This window comes from Ranitomeya variabilis, chromosome 1, assembly GCF_051348905.1.
Source record: "Ranitomeya variabilis isolate aRanVar5 chromosome 1, aRanVar5.hap1, whole genome shotgun sequence".
NCBI classification, from domain to species: domain Eukaryota; kingdom Metazoa; phylum Chordata; class Amphibia; order Anura; family Dendrobatidae; genus Ranitomeya; species Ranitomeya variabilis.
The window spans coordinates 657393969-657412519 of record NC_135232.1 but is presented as its reverse complement, the minus strand read 5'-3'; the positions used below and the strand labels follow the sequence as shown (position 1 = coordinate 657412519).

General features: G+C 44.8%; 1 protein-coding gene across 4 annotated transcripts in view; it reads right to left on the bottom strand.

Annotated features, from left to right (window-relative positions):
* The window catches only part of RALGAPA1 (Ral GTPase activating protein catalytic subunit alpha 1), a 236193-nt gene that overhangs the window by 128822 nt on the left and 88820 nt on the right, over positions 1–18551 (bottom strand). For all 4 annotated transcript variants that reach the window (XM_077262721.1, XM_077262692.1, XM_077262701.1 and 1 more), the window contains 6 exons: positions 16688–16786; positions 4884–5039; positions 2580–2708; positions 2364–2489; positions 1304–1362; positions 1032–1140 (listed from right to left, as the gene is read on the bottom strand). In XM_077262721.1, coding sequence (XP_077118836.1) covers positions 1032–1140; positions 1304–1362; positions 2364–2489; positions 2580–2708; positions 4884–5039; positions 16688–16786 — 678 coding nt within the window. The remainder of the gene's footprint in view (positions 1–1031; positions 1141–1303; positions 1363–2363; positions 2490–2579; positions 2709–4883; positions 5040–16687; positions 16787–18551) is intronic.

Genomic DNA, 18551 nt, shown 5'->3' with positions numbered 1-18551 from the left:
CACGGAGACCCTGATTCCAGTGATGTGTCACTCCGTAGTCTGTGTGCTGCTGTTTATAAAAAAAAAAAAGAAAAAAAAATCAGTATTTTATCAGCAGGAGATTATCACTACAGGATTACCTGCCTCATGCCGCCTCCTAGTCGAATCAATACCCCCACACTGATTAGCTGAGTTCTGTCAATGCACAGTAAGCTACCAATCAGTGGTGTGGGCGGGGTTATACACAGCTCAGCATTCTGAGCACAGCTAGATCTGCAGCTAAGAAAACTGTATCACAACTACTAAACCCAGTCAACTAAGTGACACATCGCTGGAATCAGGGTCTCTGCCCCTACATCATGCTGCTGTCAGAAAACATAGCTGCTGACATAACATGCTGACAGATTCCCTTTAGAGTTACTGGTCAAGACGAATACCGCTGAACTTGTTTTTGAAGCAGGTTGCACAAGACTTTGCCCCTGAAGACTTTAATGAAAGTACATTATCTGTGCCCGTTTTAACACTTGTGTGCCGTTTTTACTGGCAAATAGCTCTAAAAGCACACTTTTTTCATTATGTGATGTGTCTTGAGACTCGATATATGCATATAACTCATGCCCGAGGCTGTAAAATTGTAAACAGGTTGCATGGGCCAAGATCGTGCTCAGTGATTGCTACAGCGCAGTGAACGAAGTTGCATTGCACCTTGTAAATTATCACACCCACGACAAGATGCCCTGGGATAGGGGATAATTATACGATCGCTGAGGGTCTGAGTGCTAAGACCCCCAACGATCTTAAGAACTAGGGCTCTCAAGCGAATGGAGGTTGATCAGTTGCATTCATTCATTATGGGTCCAATGGAGATAGCTTAGCGCAGCACTCAGCTGGTCTTCGGTACCCCCTTCAGAATGAATGGAGCGAAAAGGTGCATGATTGACCACCACTCCACTCGCGGTTCTCAGGATCAGCCATTGGAATGTTAGGATAGGGGATGACTTTTAAAGTTGAAGATACCCATTTAACCATTTCATTTTATAAGCCGTTCTTACTTTTAAGGAAACACAGATGACATTGAGCGCTTCTTTGATCTGAGGATGACGCGTTTGATTGACCAGCTCCTCGCACATCCAGATTCCTAAGCTGCACAGAGCGACACATCTGCCACAGAGAGAACTAGATTAATACAATGTGTGTATAACAGAAGGATGGCCAGAAAGCATGGCGGCCATTCACAGTCTGTTCACCACAACCATGGACTTATGGTGCCAAGTGTCCACCCCTGATACTGTCCCAAGGGAAGGAACGACTCCAGCGGACCTACCTAGCTGGCCCAGATGGCTCTTCTCTGGCGGAGCTTAACACAGTTTTGATGGTGAGCTCCTGTGAGAAGACAAAAACACATTGTGAGGCTGATCACTGTGTGCCTCCGTTACCCTCATGATAAAGAAAATGATCAAGGATGTGTCCTTGGAGTATTAAAATATTGTAATTATCAGCACCCCCAGTCCTATTAATTAGAAGTCATAACATCTGATTTGGCATGCTCCGGTCGTTCACATTTCCTAATTATTGTCATCCCCACTGCTTACTAATCAGCAGCTTCTATATAATACCCCCCATGTGACCCGCAGGTGACAATGCTGGATCGTCACTCGCATGTGGAGATATTGTCCCTTACCTTACACCTAAACCTTATTTCTATGTTTTTATGGTGCAAAATAAGTCTGAAATAGACTGTTAAATTTGTGAATCCTCTTAAAAACCTTCTCAATTACATAGGATAGGTGATAACCGCTGGATTGTTGGGGGTCCGACTGCCAGGGCCCCCAGACAGATTGCTCCATCCCGTCTGCACGGACTGCCAGAGGTTGCAGATGGCGGTACTGGCAGTCCCTTGGACTTTGAATGGAGCATGCATGTCGTACCGTTCAACTGTGGCGGAAGTACAACTTCTGTTCTGGAGATCAAATGGGTCTCATCAGTCGGCCCTCCACCAATCCTGCAGCTATCATCTATCCGACGAATAGATGATAACATCTTCATAATATAGAAATCTGAATGTCTACTACACTACTTGGAAATAAGTCTACAACGAGCTGCAAGACGTCAGCCGGTCAAGGACGGCCCTATGCCAGAACATGATGAAGGTCAATGTGCAAGTAATCCAGATATGCTGGACTTGTGTGTCCGGGTCACAACACATCATCAGTCACTTGTATAAGGGTGTGATTTATCAGTAATGAAGTTGGAGTGCACCCCGGTCTTAAAGGGATGCTCCAGAAAGAAGCCGTTGCATCAACACTGCACAAGTACAGGCCTTTTTCTACTACTATATTGATTTGTAAATTTCATTAAAAAACAATAAGGTTTTAGTCTTTCACCTTTATATCTGTGAACTGGGACATGGCAATCTCCGAGCTACTGGGAAGCAAGGCTGGGAGCTCCTGATAGAGATTAGGAAAGCAAACCAGAGATCCAAGAAGCACCTGAGCTTCCACACGGGGAGCCTGGCAGAAAGAAAGATGGCGATCAGCAGCCAAAAAAAGCATCCTATGTCCACAGATATTGGTGCAAACACAACATTTCTTCATACTTACGTTTAGAGAAGGTGAGGCAGCAACTCTTCCGGCTGCTACAATAAAGTCCATAATTAAGAGAGTGGCCCCCGGGAGCCCCAAGGAAAAAAACTGAGGAGAGCAGTGCTTTATAATGGTGTTCACTATGTCCTAAAGGAGCAAGGAACAGAAAATAGTAACCTTTGGGGGTCTCTTCATTGATCCACTGAAATTAATTCTAGATTATACAACACGGTTCAAAAGTAAGTAATAATATCACAACTAAATAATTACAATACTGATGTAAATAAATATATATACCCATACAAATTCCATAATGTAATATGCAATAATGGCCTCCAAGTGGCCGTCATATACCGACCTCCGGTCCCAGCCACTGCCTTTAATGACCAATTCTCTACCTGGCTTCTTCACTTTCTTTCCACTGACATCCCCACTATCATCATGGGTGATTTCAACATCCCTACTGATACCATGCAGTCAGCAGCCTGCAAACTCCTGTCACTTACTTCATCTTTTGGACTTACTCAGTGGCCCTCCTCATCCACCCACATAGACGGACGCACATTAGACTTGGTCTTCACCCGTCTCTGCTTTCTATCTAACTTCAAAACCTCCCCTCTCCCTCTATCCAACCACCAATGAAGCTAACATTAAATGATTCAGAAATACACTATTCTAGGTGCAAACGTCTGGTTTGTAATGCAGTATCTTCATAGGTGTATAGAGGCCCATTTCCAACAACCATCACTCCAGTGTTCTTATGGTACTTTGTGTTTGCTAACTGTGTAAGAAGGCGAATGGATGGTTAGAATACCCTTGAAAACCCTTCTGCAAATATATTAGCACAGCTGAAAACAGTTTGGCTGATTAGAGAACCTATAAACCTGACCTTCCTTTGAGCTAGTTGAGAATCTGGAGCATTACATTTGTTGGTTCCATTAAACTCTCAAAATAGCCACACAAAAAAAGAACTTTCATGTGAAACTCGACAGTCTATTCATGTTCTTAGAAATGAAGGCTATTCCATGCGAGAAATTGCCATGAAACTGAATATTTCCTACAACGGTGTGTACTACTCCCTTCAGAGGAGAGCACAAACACGCTCTAACCAGAGTAGGAAGAGAAGTGGGAGGCCCCGCTGCACAACTGAGCAACAAGACAAGTACATTAGAGTCTGTAGTTTGAGAAATTGACACATCACAGGTTCTCAACTGGCAGCTTCATTAAATAGTACACGCAAAACGCCAGTGTCAATGTGTACAGTGAAGAGGCGACTCCGGGATGCTGGCCTTCAGGGCAGAGTAGCAAAGAAAAAGCCATATCTGAGACTGGCTAATAAAAGGAAAAGATTAATATGGGCAAAAGAACACAGACATTGGACAGAGGAAGATTGGAAAAAAGTGTTATGGACAGACAAATCCAAGTTTGAGGTGTTTGGATCACACAGAAGAACATTGTGAGACGCAGAACAACTGAAAAGATGCTGGAAGAGTGCCTGACGCCATCTGTCAAGCATGGTGGAGGTAATGTGATGGTCTGGGGTTGGTTTGGTGCTGGTAAAGTGGGAGATTTGTACAAGGTAAAAGGGCTTTTGAATAAAGAAGGCTATCACTCAATTTTGCAACGCCATGCCATACCCTGTGGATAGCGTTTGACTGGAGCCAATTTCATCCTAAAACAGGACAATGACCCAAAGCACACCTCCAAATTATGCAAGAACTATTTAGGGAAGAAGCAGGCAGCTGGTATTCTATCTGTAATGGAGTGGCCAGCGCAGTCACCAGATGTCAACCCCATTGAGCTGTTGTAGGAGCAGCTTGACCTTATGGTACGCAAAAAGTGCCCATCAAGCCAAACCATCTTGTGGGAGAGGCTCCTGGAATAATGGGGCGAAATTTCTCCAGATAATCTCAACAAATTAGCTGCTAGAATGCCAAAGGTCTGCAATACTGTAATTGCTGCAAAGGGAGCATTCTTTGACGAAAGCAAAGTTTAAAGGAGAAAATTATTATTCCAAATAAAAATCTTCTTTTCGAACCTTGTCAATGTCTGGACTAGATTTTCAATTCACTTGGCAACTCATTTGATTAATAAAAGTATGAGTTTTCATGGAAAACACAAAATTGTCTGGGTGACCCTAAACTTTTGAACGGTAGTGTGTATATGTATATACAGTATATATAAATAATAATAATGTAAATGTGTAATATATATATATATATATATATATATATATATATATATATACACACACACACACACATATATATTTTACACATTTACATTATTATTTTTGATGACACTGCACGGGAGGAGACTTACCTGATCATTATGGAGCAAACCGCAGTGCATGATATTGTAGAAGTGTGTTAGGAAGTCTCTGTTTGGAGACACATCCTGTCTTCTCTTCATGATTTTGCAGATCAGTTTGTAGGCATGAAGTTTACCTTGTTTGTACTTGTCTGGCAACATTGTGGCCTGAAATTAAAAAAAAAAAAAAAAATATAGGTGCATCCATATTTAAAGGTGGTTATCCGCTTTCAAAAAGTTTTTCCCAGAAGCTCAACTAATTAAAAAAAAAAAATATGTGCCTTATTCACCCTCCCTGGGTCCAGATCTGAGTCTCCCAGTATCTGTTACAATTTGCAGTGCTGATGTCATATCACTGAGCTCAGCAGATCTGACGGCACAGGCCTTAGAGATCATTTATTGGCACTGCAGACAATAACAGAGACTCAACGCCGGACCCGGGGAGGATGAGTAAGGGTATGTGCACAAGTTGCAGATTTGCCTGCGGATTTTTCTGCACTAAATCCGCAGCTCTTGGCAGAAAACGCAGGTGCGTTTTTTGCACGGTTTTGATGCGTTTTTTGACGCGATTTTGTATGCGTTTTTGAAAGCTAAATAAAGATGCATTATTGAACAAAAAAAATAAAGATTTGTGATGTCATTTCTTGTCCAACCTCCTCTTTTACATTTGTCCAACCCACACTCCATTACACACATAGATAGATAGACAGATAGACACATAAGATAGATAGACAGACAGACAGACAGACAAATAGATAGATGGAATGAGATAGATAGATGTAGATAGATATATGGATAGTTAGGCTACTTTCACACATCAGGTTTTTGCCGTCAGGCATAATCTGGCGAGTTTTGAAAAAAACGGATCCGGTTTTTTTCTCATAGAGTTGTATTAGTGCCGGATTGCGCCTGATGGCCTCACGTTTCATCCGTTTTTTGCTGGATCCGTCAAAAGAAACTGTTTCCGGCGGACGGAGAAAACGTACAGAGGAAAGTTTTTTATCTCCGGCGAAAAAACGCGCAGCGACGGATCCGGCGAAAAACGTATGAAACCGAGATGTGAAATGATGAATCCGGCCTCCGAATCCGGTTTTTAATGCATTTTTCCATTGAAATCATGCACATTTTCCGTTCGCTCTCTCTCAAAAAAACGGATCAGTTGCATCAGTTTTTCAGTATTTGCAACGGATCCGTTTTTTCAAAAATTCGCTCGGTCCTGCCTGACGGAAACAAACTGATGTGTGAAAGTAGCCTAACTATCCATATATCTATCTACATCTATCCATCGGGCAGAATCCGAAAAACCACGGATCCATTTTTTCAAAACTCGCCGGATTGTGCCTGACGTCAAAAACCTGATGTGTGATAGTAGCCAGATAGATATATGGATAGAAACATCTATGTATCTATAGATATATCTATCTATCTATAGATAGATAGATCTATCTATAGATAGACATAGTCATAGTTATATCTATACATATATCCATAGTTTTATCTATAGATATATATCCATAGTTATCCATGTATAGATTTATCTATGGATATATCCATAGATATATAATAGCAAGGCCTATGTTTCTTACTGAACGTTTAATAAAAAAAAAAAGAAAAAGAAAACAATGTCGTGGGCACCCGCGCAATTTTTTGCGCCAGAGGGGGAAAGCTGACGGCCAATATTTGTAGCCTGGGAAGGGGGTAATACCCATGGCCCCTCCCAGGCTATGAATATCAGCCCGCAGCTGTCTGCATAGCCTTTACTGGCTATTAAAAAAGGGGGACCCCCCAAAAAAAATGACGTGAGGTCCCCCTATATTTTATAGCCAGAAAGGCTACGCAGACAGCTGCGGGCTGATATTCATAGCCTAGAGAGGGGCCATGGATATAGCCCCCCCCCGGCTACAAATACCAGTCCCCAGCCACCCCAGAAATGGCGCATCCGCAAGATGCGCCAATTCCGGCACTTAGCCACTCTCTTCCCACTCCCGAGTAGCGGTGGGATATGGGGTAATGTCACCTTGCTATTGTATGATCACATTATGCCGGGTTAGTAATGGAGAGGCGTCAATAAGACGTCCATGCATTATTAATCCTAGAGTAGTGAAAGAGTTAAAAATAAAAATAAAGACACAGTGAGAAAAAAGTATTTTAATATTCTTAATTTAACCATACTTACCACACTGGATCGCCTGTAAAAAATTAAAAATTATAAACCGTATACCCCCTGTCCGACGCAGTCCAATTAACGAGTGTCCCACGACGATCTCCCCTATAGAATAGTGACATCGGGTGATGTCACTGCTCTATAGACCTCCAGTGACACACTGACAGGAGACAATGGCTCCTGCAGTGCATCATTGAGGTTACCTTAGTTCAGGGTCTCACTTTATGGCATTGCTGCATGGGAACTTTCTCACACAGCAGTGCCACAAGTGAGACTAGGGACTATTTTTTACAGTGGCGGAGGAATACAGTGCGGAAGGATACCTTCCGTCATTGTATTCCTGGAGCCCCTGGAGAGCTGTCGCATCAGCTGATGCTGCTGCTCTCTACGGGAGATTGTCGTGAGACACTCGTTTTAATTGGATTTCTGCTGACCAGGGAGTATAGTGCTAGTTTATTATTTTAATATTTTTTACAGGTGACACTGGCTTCGGGGATCAAAGTGACAAGTGATGGTGAGTATGTACTCTATGTTGTATGTACTGTATGTCTATATGTTGTATGTATGTAATATGTTGTATGTATGTAGTATGTATGTAGTATGTTGTATTTATGTAGTATGTTGTATGTATGTAGTATGTTGCATGTTGTATGTATGTTGCATGTATGAAGTATGTTGCCTGTATGTAGTATGTTGTATGTATGTTGCATATATGTAGTATGTATGTTGCATGTATGTAATATGTTGCATGTATGTAGTATGTTGCATGTATGTAGTATGTTGCATGTTGTATGTATGTTGCATGTATGTAGGATGTATGTTGCATGTATGTAGTATGTTGCATGTATGTAGTATGTTGCATGTATGTAGTATGTTGCATGTATGTAGTATGTTGCATGTATGTAGTATGTTGCATGTATGTAGTATGTTGCATGTATGTAGTATGTTGCATGTATGTAGTATGTTGCATGTATGTAGTATGTTGCATGTATGTAGTATGTTGCATGTATGTAGTATGTTGTATATATGTAGTATGTTGTACATATGTAGTATGCATGTTGTATGTTTCTGTTTTTTTTTATACATTCAACACCATTAGCCGGATGATGGGACTACTACTGTCCCATCATTGGCTAATGTGTCAATCACTGTCACTGTAGCAGGCATACACACACACAAACACACACACACAGTGCCACACACACCCGGAGAGGACGCAGACCACCCGGACAACCTGCAGACCACCCGGACAGGACGCAGACCATCCGGACAGCCCGCAGACCACCCGGACAGCCCGCAGACCACCCGGACAGGCCGCAGACCACCCGCACAGCCCGCAGACCCGGCACGGAGAGCCCGCAGACCACCCGGACAGCTCGCAGACCACCCGGACAGCCCGCAGACCACCCGGAAAGCCCGCAGACCACCCGGAAAGCCCGCAGACCCGGCACGGAGAGACGGTAGACCCCCGGACAGCCCGCAGACCACCCGGACAGCCCGCAGACCCGGCACAGAGAGACGGCAGACCCCTGGACAGCACGCAGACCACCCGGACAGCCCGCAGACCCGGCATGGAGAGCTCGCTGACCCCGCCCGCACACACGCACACATTCACCGCCCACACTGCGCCCACACTCTTCCCCCCTCCCGATCTGCAGTGTTTCCTCCTCAGCTTAACCGCAGATCTTTTTTTACATCTGCGGTTTTGCTGCGGATGTGCCCGACTCAATGCAAGTCAATGGGTGCAGAAACGCTGCAGTTCCGCACAAAGAATTGACATGCTGCGGAAAAAACAACGCTGCGTTTCCGCGCGTTTTTCTCCACAGCATGTGCACAGCGGATTTGGTTTTCCATAGGTTTACATGGTACTGTAGACCACATGGAAAACTGTTGCAGATCCGCAGTGTCAAAAACGCTGCGGTTCCGTGGTAAAAACCGCAACGTGTGAACATGACCTAAAGCAGAGTATTTTATTTCTTTTTTTAAACTGTTAAACTTTTTCTGAAAATTGGCCACCTCTTTCATTTTACTGAACATTTATTTATGCCTGTTCATCTCCTTGGGGTCATGGAAGAGGAAGAGGGATATGACTGATACAATCCCGACGCTGGAGAGTTCATGGTGATTGGCTTCATTTCTTGAATAGCAACCTACTAATTCTGCAGGTGTCAAAAGTTTCAATCTGGAAAGGCAGCAGTCTTGAAGGAGAGGGTATAAGGATTCATTATTCACCGTAACAGCTCTGTCTCATAGTCTTCAATGGGGGACACAGTGACCGTGGGATAGTCTGCTGCCACCTGGAGGCTGACACTATTAATGCAACTAACTGAACATTGGCTCCTTCCCAGCAGACTATACTTTGGCTACTAGCAACGGGCTCCTCAGTTTAGTCAAAAAGCAGTGAGAGAAAACCAAAGGAATTGATGCATGAAAAGAAAAATAATGAACGCCCGACCCGGGCAACCAAGGGTGGGAGCTGTGCCCACCTATGAGAAAGATTAAAAAAATCCTTATTGCTCGTTCATCTTATTGGAGGACACAGTAACCATGGGATGTCCCAAAGCTGTCTCAGGGGTGGGAATAACATAAACATTATACAGTTAGCAGAAAACGGTTTCCACCATTTCTCAAGCAATTGCCGCTTACAAGTATCTTGAAGGCATACATTAATGAGTAAGTGGCTGCTTTACAGAGCTGCAAGGTCGATACCTGGAGAAGAACTGCAGTCCATGCAAAGTGCGCCCTATCTCTGAATGGGGGCACTGACCCCTGCCCTATAAGCCTTGCTGATGTCTGATCTAATCAGCAAAGATCACCCTAGAGCTGGTCAGATCTCTGCCAGAGAATACCGGGACAACTGTAAGGCATCTAAGAGGAGCTGTGAGAGACAGGCAGAGCTGCACAGCTTCTGGCTACATCCACCTATGTGAGAACCTCTCAGGGAGACAAGAGGTGAAGAACCGAAAGAGAGCAATCTCATCATTATGAGTCCAATGGTGTGATCCCCCAAGGGAAGAGACCAGAGTACTGTCTGATCTCCTTTTACGATACCTCCTGCAAGGGATCTGGCTTACTTGAACCGTCTAAGGTAGGAGAAAAGAGCACCTCCTAGTTTGCTTCCATGCCATATAGCTCATTTTTGCGATATGACCTAAAAATGAGAGTAGACGCTGGTTAAGGTCAGATTCTCTCTGAGTAATCAGGTTCGCTTGCTGAGCTTTGCCGGATAATGCGACCCCTCTGGTAGAGAAAAATACAGTTCCTTCAGAGATCTGTCAGGGACAAAGCGGAACTAACAGTCTGAACACGTCAGTAGTGTTGGACCATCACCTGGCATGGTGCATGAAACTCCCCCCACACGGAGGACTAGACAAGATACTGTGACTCACCTGAACAGTACACACTTCTGAGGGCCATCTGGTTGTAGGTCTGACCAACCATTGAATGTACCACTTGCACAGTCTGGGTCATCTGCATGACCTTCTTACGTCAAGAAGTTACTTCTGGGGGTTGAGAGGCACTGAGGAAGGAGGTTGGAGAGCCTGTAGATCGTTAAATATGAGGTGTGCCCTCTACAGAACTGGAAACCAGGACAACAACCCCATGGCAATCTCAGCCCCGCAGAGACAAGGTTACAGCCTATTTAGAAGTTTAGCGCGAGTGTGACGACATGGTACAGGCGGTGCCTGAAGTGTAAATCACTACGGATTAAACCTCCAAAAAACCTGCGCTTACCGAAGGGTAAACAGGGCAGTCTGTTACTGTTAATGGTTAAAGTTGTTAAAGTTGTATAATAGGTATTTTCTTATAAGGAACTATTGATTTACCATGCACATTCCATTATCTTTGTAACTTCTAATATGATGATGTTTTGCAAATATTTGTATTTCACGGTATAATTAATTACGATAATTGCAAATGTGTGCAATGTTTGTTTATTCTGAACTAATAAACGAATTTAAAAAAAACCAAAACAGGGCAGTCTGACCAACCCGATCTAAGTCTGTTTGGATAGCCTTCGCATTAGGCTGTGCTGGTACGGTCCCACTGGTGAACGTGACACTGGGCTGTGGACATAGTACTAAGGGTGGTAACAACCGCTACCAAGGTGTATGATACAGAAGAGCTAAAAGAAATACATATGCAGGGAGAAAGAAACCTCACCATACCAAGCATGCGAGGGTCCCCTCAGGGCTGTGGACTTGGTAAGCCAAATCTCTGATTCAAACTACTCAATTTCTCTGACTCCCGACTCCGCAGCCCTGGTCACTTCTGAGCATGTTCATAAAGTGCAGCACAGATTCATCTCATCTATGACTCCACAGCACTGGTCACTACTGAGCATGTACATAAAGTGCAGCACAGATTCATCTCATCTACGACTCCACAGCACTGGTCACTACTGAGCATGTACATAAAGTGCAGCACAGATTCATCTCATCTACGACTCCACAGCACTGGTCACTACTGAGCATGTACATAAAGTGCAGCACAGATTCATCTCATCTATGACTCCACAGCACTGGTCACTACTGAGCATGTGTAGGGGACAGGGACCTGGTGAGCTGTGCAGACGGGTGGAACCATTGTTGCCGGGAGTCGGGGTTCCGGGGGACGGATTTGAGGGGTGCATGGGAAGCCAGGCTCATGTGACAGGAGGCAGAGTGACGCAGGGAGAGGAGAGGATAAAAAGCAAAACGCGCGAAAGCAGGGGCAGAGAAGCGCGGGAAATCTCTGAGGAGAGGAAACTGCAGCGCAGTTGCTGTGAGTGTGCAGGCCGCAGTGAGACTTGCAGGAAGCAGGGGGAAAACGTGCAACAGACACTGCGGGCAATTACTGGAGCCCCCAAAAAGAGACGCATTCGTCGTCAGCGACCCCCCAGGCAGAGGGGTAGTGCTGACCAGCTCAGGGACAGTATTACCGCGCTCCCTGAGAACACCTTGCCAGAGAGTGCTACAGACTCGCATGGTTTCGTCTCAGCTGTGACTGATACTGATTATTCTCCTAATCCTCCTCAAAAAGACTCTTCTCTGGACTGGGAGGCTGTTACCTCGGATCAACGTCCGCCTGCAGGAGGGAACGCAGCACCGCAAAAGACATTCTGGACTCGACTCTACGCCTGGGCCCGTCGCCAGAAGACACCTCCTTCCTCCGCCATCAGGACTACGGCGTTGTCGGAGCCTCCCCGTCAGGACTACATCGCTGAACCAGCACTGATAAGTGACCGTTGTTGACGTTATCTTAGTAGGGAGTCACTAGTGAGGCGCTGCCGCGTTCTACGGGTGTAGTTCAGGGCGGCCATATAATAATTGGGATTTACTGCGAGATTGTGTTCTTGTATATAAGTTCCCTGCGTGGAAAACGTTTGTTATCTTTTTGGTTGGAAGTTAAAAAGAAAGTTAAAAACGCTATTTGCTTTCTGGCTCCTATTTGTCCCTGCATCCTTCTTTACCTGCGGTCTCTACACATGTACATAAAGTGCAGCACAGATTCATCTCATCTATGACTCCACAGCACTGGTCACTACTGAGCATGTACATAAAGTGCAGCACAGATTCATCTCATCTATGACTCCACAGCACTGCCTCACTACTGAGCATGTATATAAAGCCGAGATCCTTAGTTCAGGAACAGAACAGACATTTATAGAACATTTCATAATTTTCCCAAATTATTATGAAAACATTTACAGCACATCCTGCACTGAACTATTGAACCCAATGTATTATATATTTTAGGAGTCGGGCCATTTTATACCAACTACACCAAAATGGACACTGACTCCAAGACACCAACTCCACAGCCCTGGGTCCCCTGAGCAGCAATCAGCAGAGGAGGAGGGAGATAGCAGCAGTGCGATATGCTATGGCATGATCCTCAGGAAACCCGGCCGTACACGAGATGCAAGCATAATGGGGCAGGCTGGACAGCAGAGAGTGCGCGCTCTTCCTTGGACTATGACCATATGAGGGCCAGTGAAGCCATAGTGACTACCAAGAAAAACAACTAGTGATAGAAGGGAGCCGCTGGGACTCTGCAAGCATCAAGTCCCTCAATAACAAAAAGCCTACCCAGTCCGAGGGTCGCTAAGGTTTGAGAACACTGAGGCCCCGACAGGATTGTGACCAAGGGCTCCATGCAGGTGCATGGAGCAAGCCGAAGTGAGATGGAGGAAGAACCATCCTGGTTAAATACCCAGGGAAAATGGAGCTGCCCCATCACAGGAAAAGGAAGGGGTGGGGCCCCGCTGCATATGGCTCAACTACGTGACCTGACTAAACAAAGGGTGGGCGCATGATGAACCCATTGATTGGTCAGCGGGAGAGACCCACCAGCTGCTCTGATTGGCTAGGGATGTGCACACTGACCACATTGATTGGCCGGCAGATGAACGCCTACTGGCAACACACATTAACCAGCCGTCGGGGTCCGTCCTATACACTAATTGGCTAGTGGTGGGAGAACACTTAATAAACTGATTGCACATAGTAGCAGAGTGCCAACAGCGCAGGACTACACCAGAGCCTGATATTGCCCATACTGCACATGATTTTCACATACACATTCTACGAAATTGAACACTTAATGTGACAAACACACACTACCACACTGGTGCTCTATTTCTGTCTCAATACACACATACCCTTAACGGTACGGAAAGGCGCACCTCCCCACTCATACATACCCCGACCCAAGGGCAAACACCTGAATATCTGAGGGAAAGGAGGAGGGGAAGGGCATCGAACAAACAACTGGGAGGTGCGCAGGGCTAAAACGGGGGTAACAGAGTACCAGTCAGGACTCAAGAAGCCACAAAAGGAGATGCTACCAAGCTGGACAACGATCACTGGGATGCCAGTGCAACGCAGGCTGCAGTAAGGGACCTATTTAACTAATCTGTCTTTAAGTTGGGATTCTAGACTCCATCTTCTGCTTCATGCAAGCAAGCTCGCTAGGGTGGGCGGGCAGGTATCAGACCACAAGGCTAAAAGACCACCATCCAGCTACCTGATTGCCGACTGCGTCAAGGGACATGGTCTAGCAGTACAGGCGTGAGAGGATACCGACTGAACAATACAGCCTGTACTCTCCACCGCTACTTGGGTGAAACAGAGGGCAAAATTACACCCTGTTACCCTAAAAGCAATCCATCTGAAAAAGAAAAACATTTTACGCCTAACCTGGTTTCTAAAGGCCTAAAATAGGTCTGAAACTCAGAATTCAGTTGCCGCCAACTGACATGAAAAACTGAGGAGCCTGGTGCTAGCAGGCGAGGTATATAGTCTGGTGGGGAGAGCCAATTTTCAATTAGTTGCATTAATAGTGTCAGCAGACTATCCCACGGTTACTGAGTCTGTCAAAAAGACGAACGGGAAATGGTGTTTTTACAGGGAGGCACTGTTGCATTTAAAATATTGTCTAAATAATCACGGAGAAAATTGAGTCTACATAGCCAATAAAATTAAATAAAAATGTATTTATACAGAGAAAATATAACGCCAATACATAACAAATTGATCAAACAAATACAACGGTACAATACATGGGTTTTTGAAATCAATAGGTGATTAAATCCACAGGTGTGAAAAACTGAGGCTGAAGAAAGGTCAGGACATATGCATATGTGGGGTGCAGCTGCTAAGTATATATATTATTTCACCGTGGACTGCAGGGTATCATATCCATATACGCCCCCTGAGGAAGCGGTATTTTGAACGCAAAACGCGCATCGGATATGTGGCCGAGGTTAAGGCAGGACGAATCACCATTATGGGTAACTATTGTTTTACTTAAATATGTTTTCACATTGATGTTGGGGGGCAGCAGTGGTAATCGTTGTACCACTCGTTATGGCGGTCGGTTTGAGCACAGTTACTTATATGGATATGATACACTGCAGTCCACGGTGACATATTATATATACTTAGCAGCTACACCCCACATATGTATATGTCCTGACCTTTCTTCGGCCTCAGTTTTTCACACCTGTGGATTTAATCACCTATTGATTTCAAAAACCCATGTATTGTACCATTGTATTTGTTTGATCAATTTGTTATGTATTGGCGTTATATTTTCTCTGTATAAATAAATTTTGATTTAATTTTTATTAGCTATGTAGACTCGATTTTCTCCGTGATTATTTATAGTATAGCGAGTGGCCTTGTATATGGGTATACGGCATTATACTACTGGTATTTCATTTGTGGATCTAAAATATTGTCTAAGTAGTGAACATTTCCTTTAACCCCTTCACCCCCGGAGCTTTTTCCGTTTTTCCGTTTTCGTTTTTCGCTCCCCTCCTTCCCAGAGCCATAACTTTTTTATTTTTCCGTCAATTTGGCCATGTGAGGGCTTATTTTTTGCGGGACGAGTTGTACTTTTGAACGACATCATTGGTTTTAGCATGTCGTGTACTAGAAAACGGGAAAAAAATTCCAAGTGCAGTGAAATTGCAAAAAAAGTGCAATCCCACACTTGTTTTTTGCTTGCCTATTTTGCTAGGTTCACTAAATGCTAAAACTGACCTGCCATTATGATTCTCCAGGTCACTACGAGTTCATAGACACCTAACATGACTAGGTTATTTTTCACCTAAGTGGTGAAAAAAAATTCCAAACTTTGCAAAAAACAAAACAAAACAAAATTGCGCCATTTTCCGATACTCGTAGCGTCTCCATTTTTTGTGATCTGGCGTCAGGTGAGGGCTTATTTTTTGCGTGCCAAGCTGGCGTTTTTAATGATAGCATTTTGGTGTAGATACGTTCTTTTGATCGCCCGTTATTGCATTTTAATGCAATGTCATGGCGACCAAAAAAACGTAAATCTGGCGTTTCGAATTTTTTTCTCATTACGCCATTTAGCGATCAGGTTAATGCTTTTTTTTTTATTGATAGATCGGGCGATTCTGAACGCGGCGATACCAAATATGTGTAGGTTGGGTTTTTTTTTTATTGATTTATTTTGATTGGGGCGAAAGGGGGGTGATTTAAACTTTTATATTTTTTTTATTTTTTTCACATTTTTAAAAACTTTTTTTTTTTACTTTTGCCATGCTTCTATAGCCTCCATGGGAGGCTAGAAGCAGGCACAGCCCGATCGGCTCTGCTATGCAGCAGTGATCATAAGATCGCTGCTACACAGCAGATTTGTAGGTGTGCTGTGAGCGCCGACCACAGGGGGGCGCTCACAGCCACCGGCAATCAGTAACCATAGAGGTCTCAAGGACCTCTATGGTTACAATGGAGGAGCATCGCCGACCCCCGATCATGTGACGGGGGTCGGCGATGCGCTCATATCCGGCCGCACGGCCGGATGCGGTAGTTAAATGCCGTTGTCTGCGTTTGACAGCGGCATTTAACTAGTTAATAGGCGCGCGCAGATCGCGATTCTGCTCGCGCCTATTGCGGGCACATGTCAGCTGTTCAAAACAGCTGACATGTCCCGGCTTTGATGTGCGCTCACCGCCGGAGCGCACATCAAAGCGGGGGTCCCGACATGTGACGTACTATACCGTCACATGTCGGGAAGGGGTTAATCAAGAAAAAAGAAAGACCCAGCCAAAGAAGAGCCTAAATCTCAGCATGAACTGGCTTAATTCATCAACACTAGTTATTCCAGAAATGTATGTGTTCTGCATTATAGTTAATACCTTAAAAAGCCATGGGGTGAGGATCCTCAAGGGTGGGATAAGTACAGGTGGGAGAGGAGATGACATATTATCCAAAGAAATTCCCAAATTGTCTCGAATCTGGAAAAGAAAATGAATGTCCAAGTTATTACATAATCAAGTAAAATTAAAGATTTTGGGTACTCGCCATAAAATCTCTTTCTCAAAGTCTTCATTGAAGGACACAGGAAACCATGGGTGTATGCTGCTACCACTAGAAGGCTGATGCTATGCAAAAAAGTTAGCTCCTCCCCAGCAATATATACTCACCAATCGGCATGAAGCTAATCAGTTACTGAGAAAGCAGTAGGAGAAGCAACATGAATACAAAGTCAGAAACCAACATAACCGTACACAAGGGCGTGTGCTGTGTTCCCCAATGAAGGCTCCGAGAAAGATTTGACGGTGAGTACTCAAAATCGTCATTTCTCTTTGGCGGACACAGAAAACCATGGGACGTTAAAAAGCAGACCCAAGGTGCGCTAAAGTACAATGCCCTCAAGTCTGTGTTTAGGCCACTGTGGTCTGCAAGACCTTTCTATCGAGGTTCGCATCCAACGTGGCGAAGGTGTGAACCCTGTAGAACTTCAGGAAGGGATGAATGGAAGACCATATAGTAAGTTTGCAAAGCAGCTATCACGAGAATACCATGACAGAGAAGACCAGAAGACAGCAGCGCCCGATTGCTCCTACTCCTGCGTAGAAGCACTTCACCTTCTTTTTAAACAGTGTAAATTGCTTTTGGAAGTACAGGGGTTAATCTGCCATGTTGAGTGCTCAGGGAGCTTACACTCTCAGCTGAGCACGGTTAGCCACTCCTATCCCCTATATAATCAGGGTCCTGCATGACACACATCATCAGAGAGCAAGCTTATGATGCATGGCTGGGAGGACAGTAGTTGGTGGTTGTAAGAGTAGGCGTTTGGTGGATTTAGATTTATCTGTGACTGTTGCTTGGATTTGTGAGTGTGATAATTCCCTTCTTTCTCCTACTTTGGTTTTACCCCATCCTCCACTCCCCGATGCATTCCTATGTTTAGTTGTATGCCTCGTATTTTTCGCTTCCCCTGTTCGTGTTAACTTGTTCTGGTTGGTGTACTACGCTTCCCTGCTACTCCGCGCTTCCTTAAATGGGGGAAGGGTACAGACGGAGGGCGGATTCAGGAGATAAGGCAAGGTACGTGGCCCCGGCATCTTCATCTTCAGAAGTAACCTGGGGAACAGGGTGAGCTAGGGCAACCCCTACCGTTAGGGACAGGGAAGAAGCCGCAGGTCCCAGGTCACCTGACAACAGAGTTGTGACAGCGACGCCAGGCCAATGATGCCCCCACTGTGCGAGTGGAGTGAGACATGACCCTGAGTGGACGCGCTCTGCCCCTTAGCTGAAAGGCTTCCAGAATGGCAGAACAGATCCAACGAGCAATGGTATCAGGGAGGCCTCTTCGAGAACCTTTGTGAATTATGAACAGAGAGTACGCTCGTCTGAAGTATGTCGTTCTGGAAAAGTAGAGACGAAGAGCTCTCACGAGGTCCAGGTAGTTTAGTGACTCCCGAGGATGAGAGGGAGATGGACAAAAAGAAGGAAATATGATGTCCTCAATGAGGTGAAATGAGGAAACCACCTTAGAAAGAAAAGATGGGATTGGACACCAGATCACCTTGTCCTGGTGGAACAACAGGTAAGGTGAAAGGCAAGAAAGAGACGCGAGTTCCGAGACTTGTCTCATTGAGGTGATGGCTTCCAGGAGATGAAGGAAAGAGATTTCTCATAGTGGTTCAAATGGGGACTCCAGAAGGACGTCCAGCATTAAACTGAGGTCCCAAGGTTCTACCAGGGGCTTCCTGA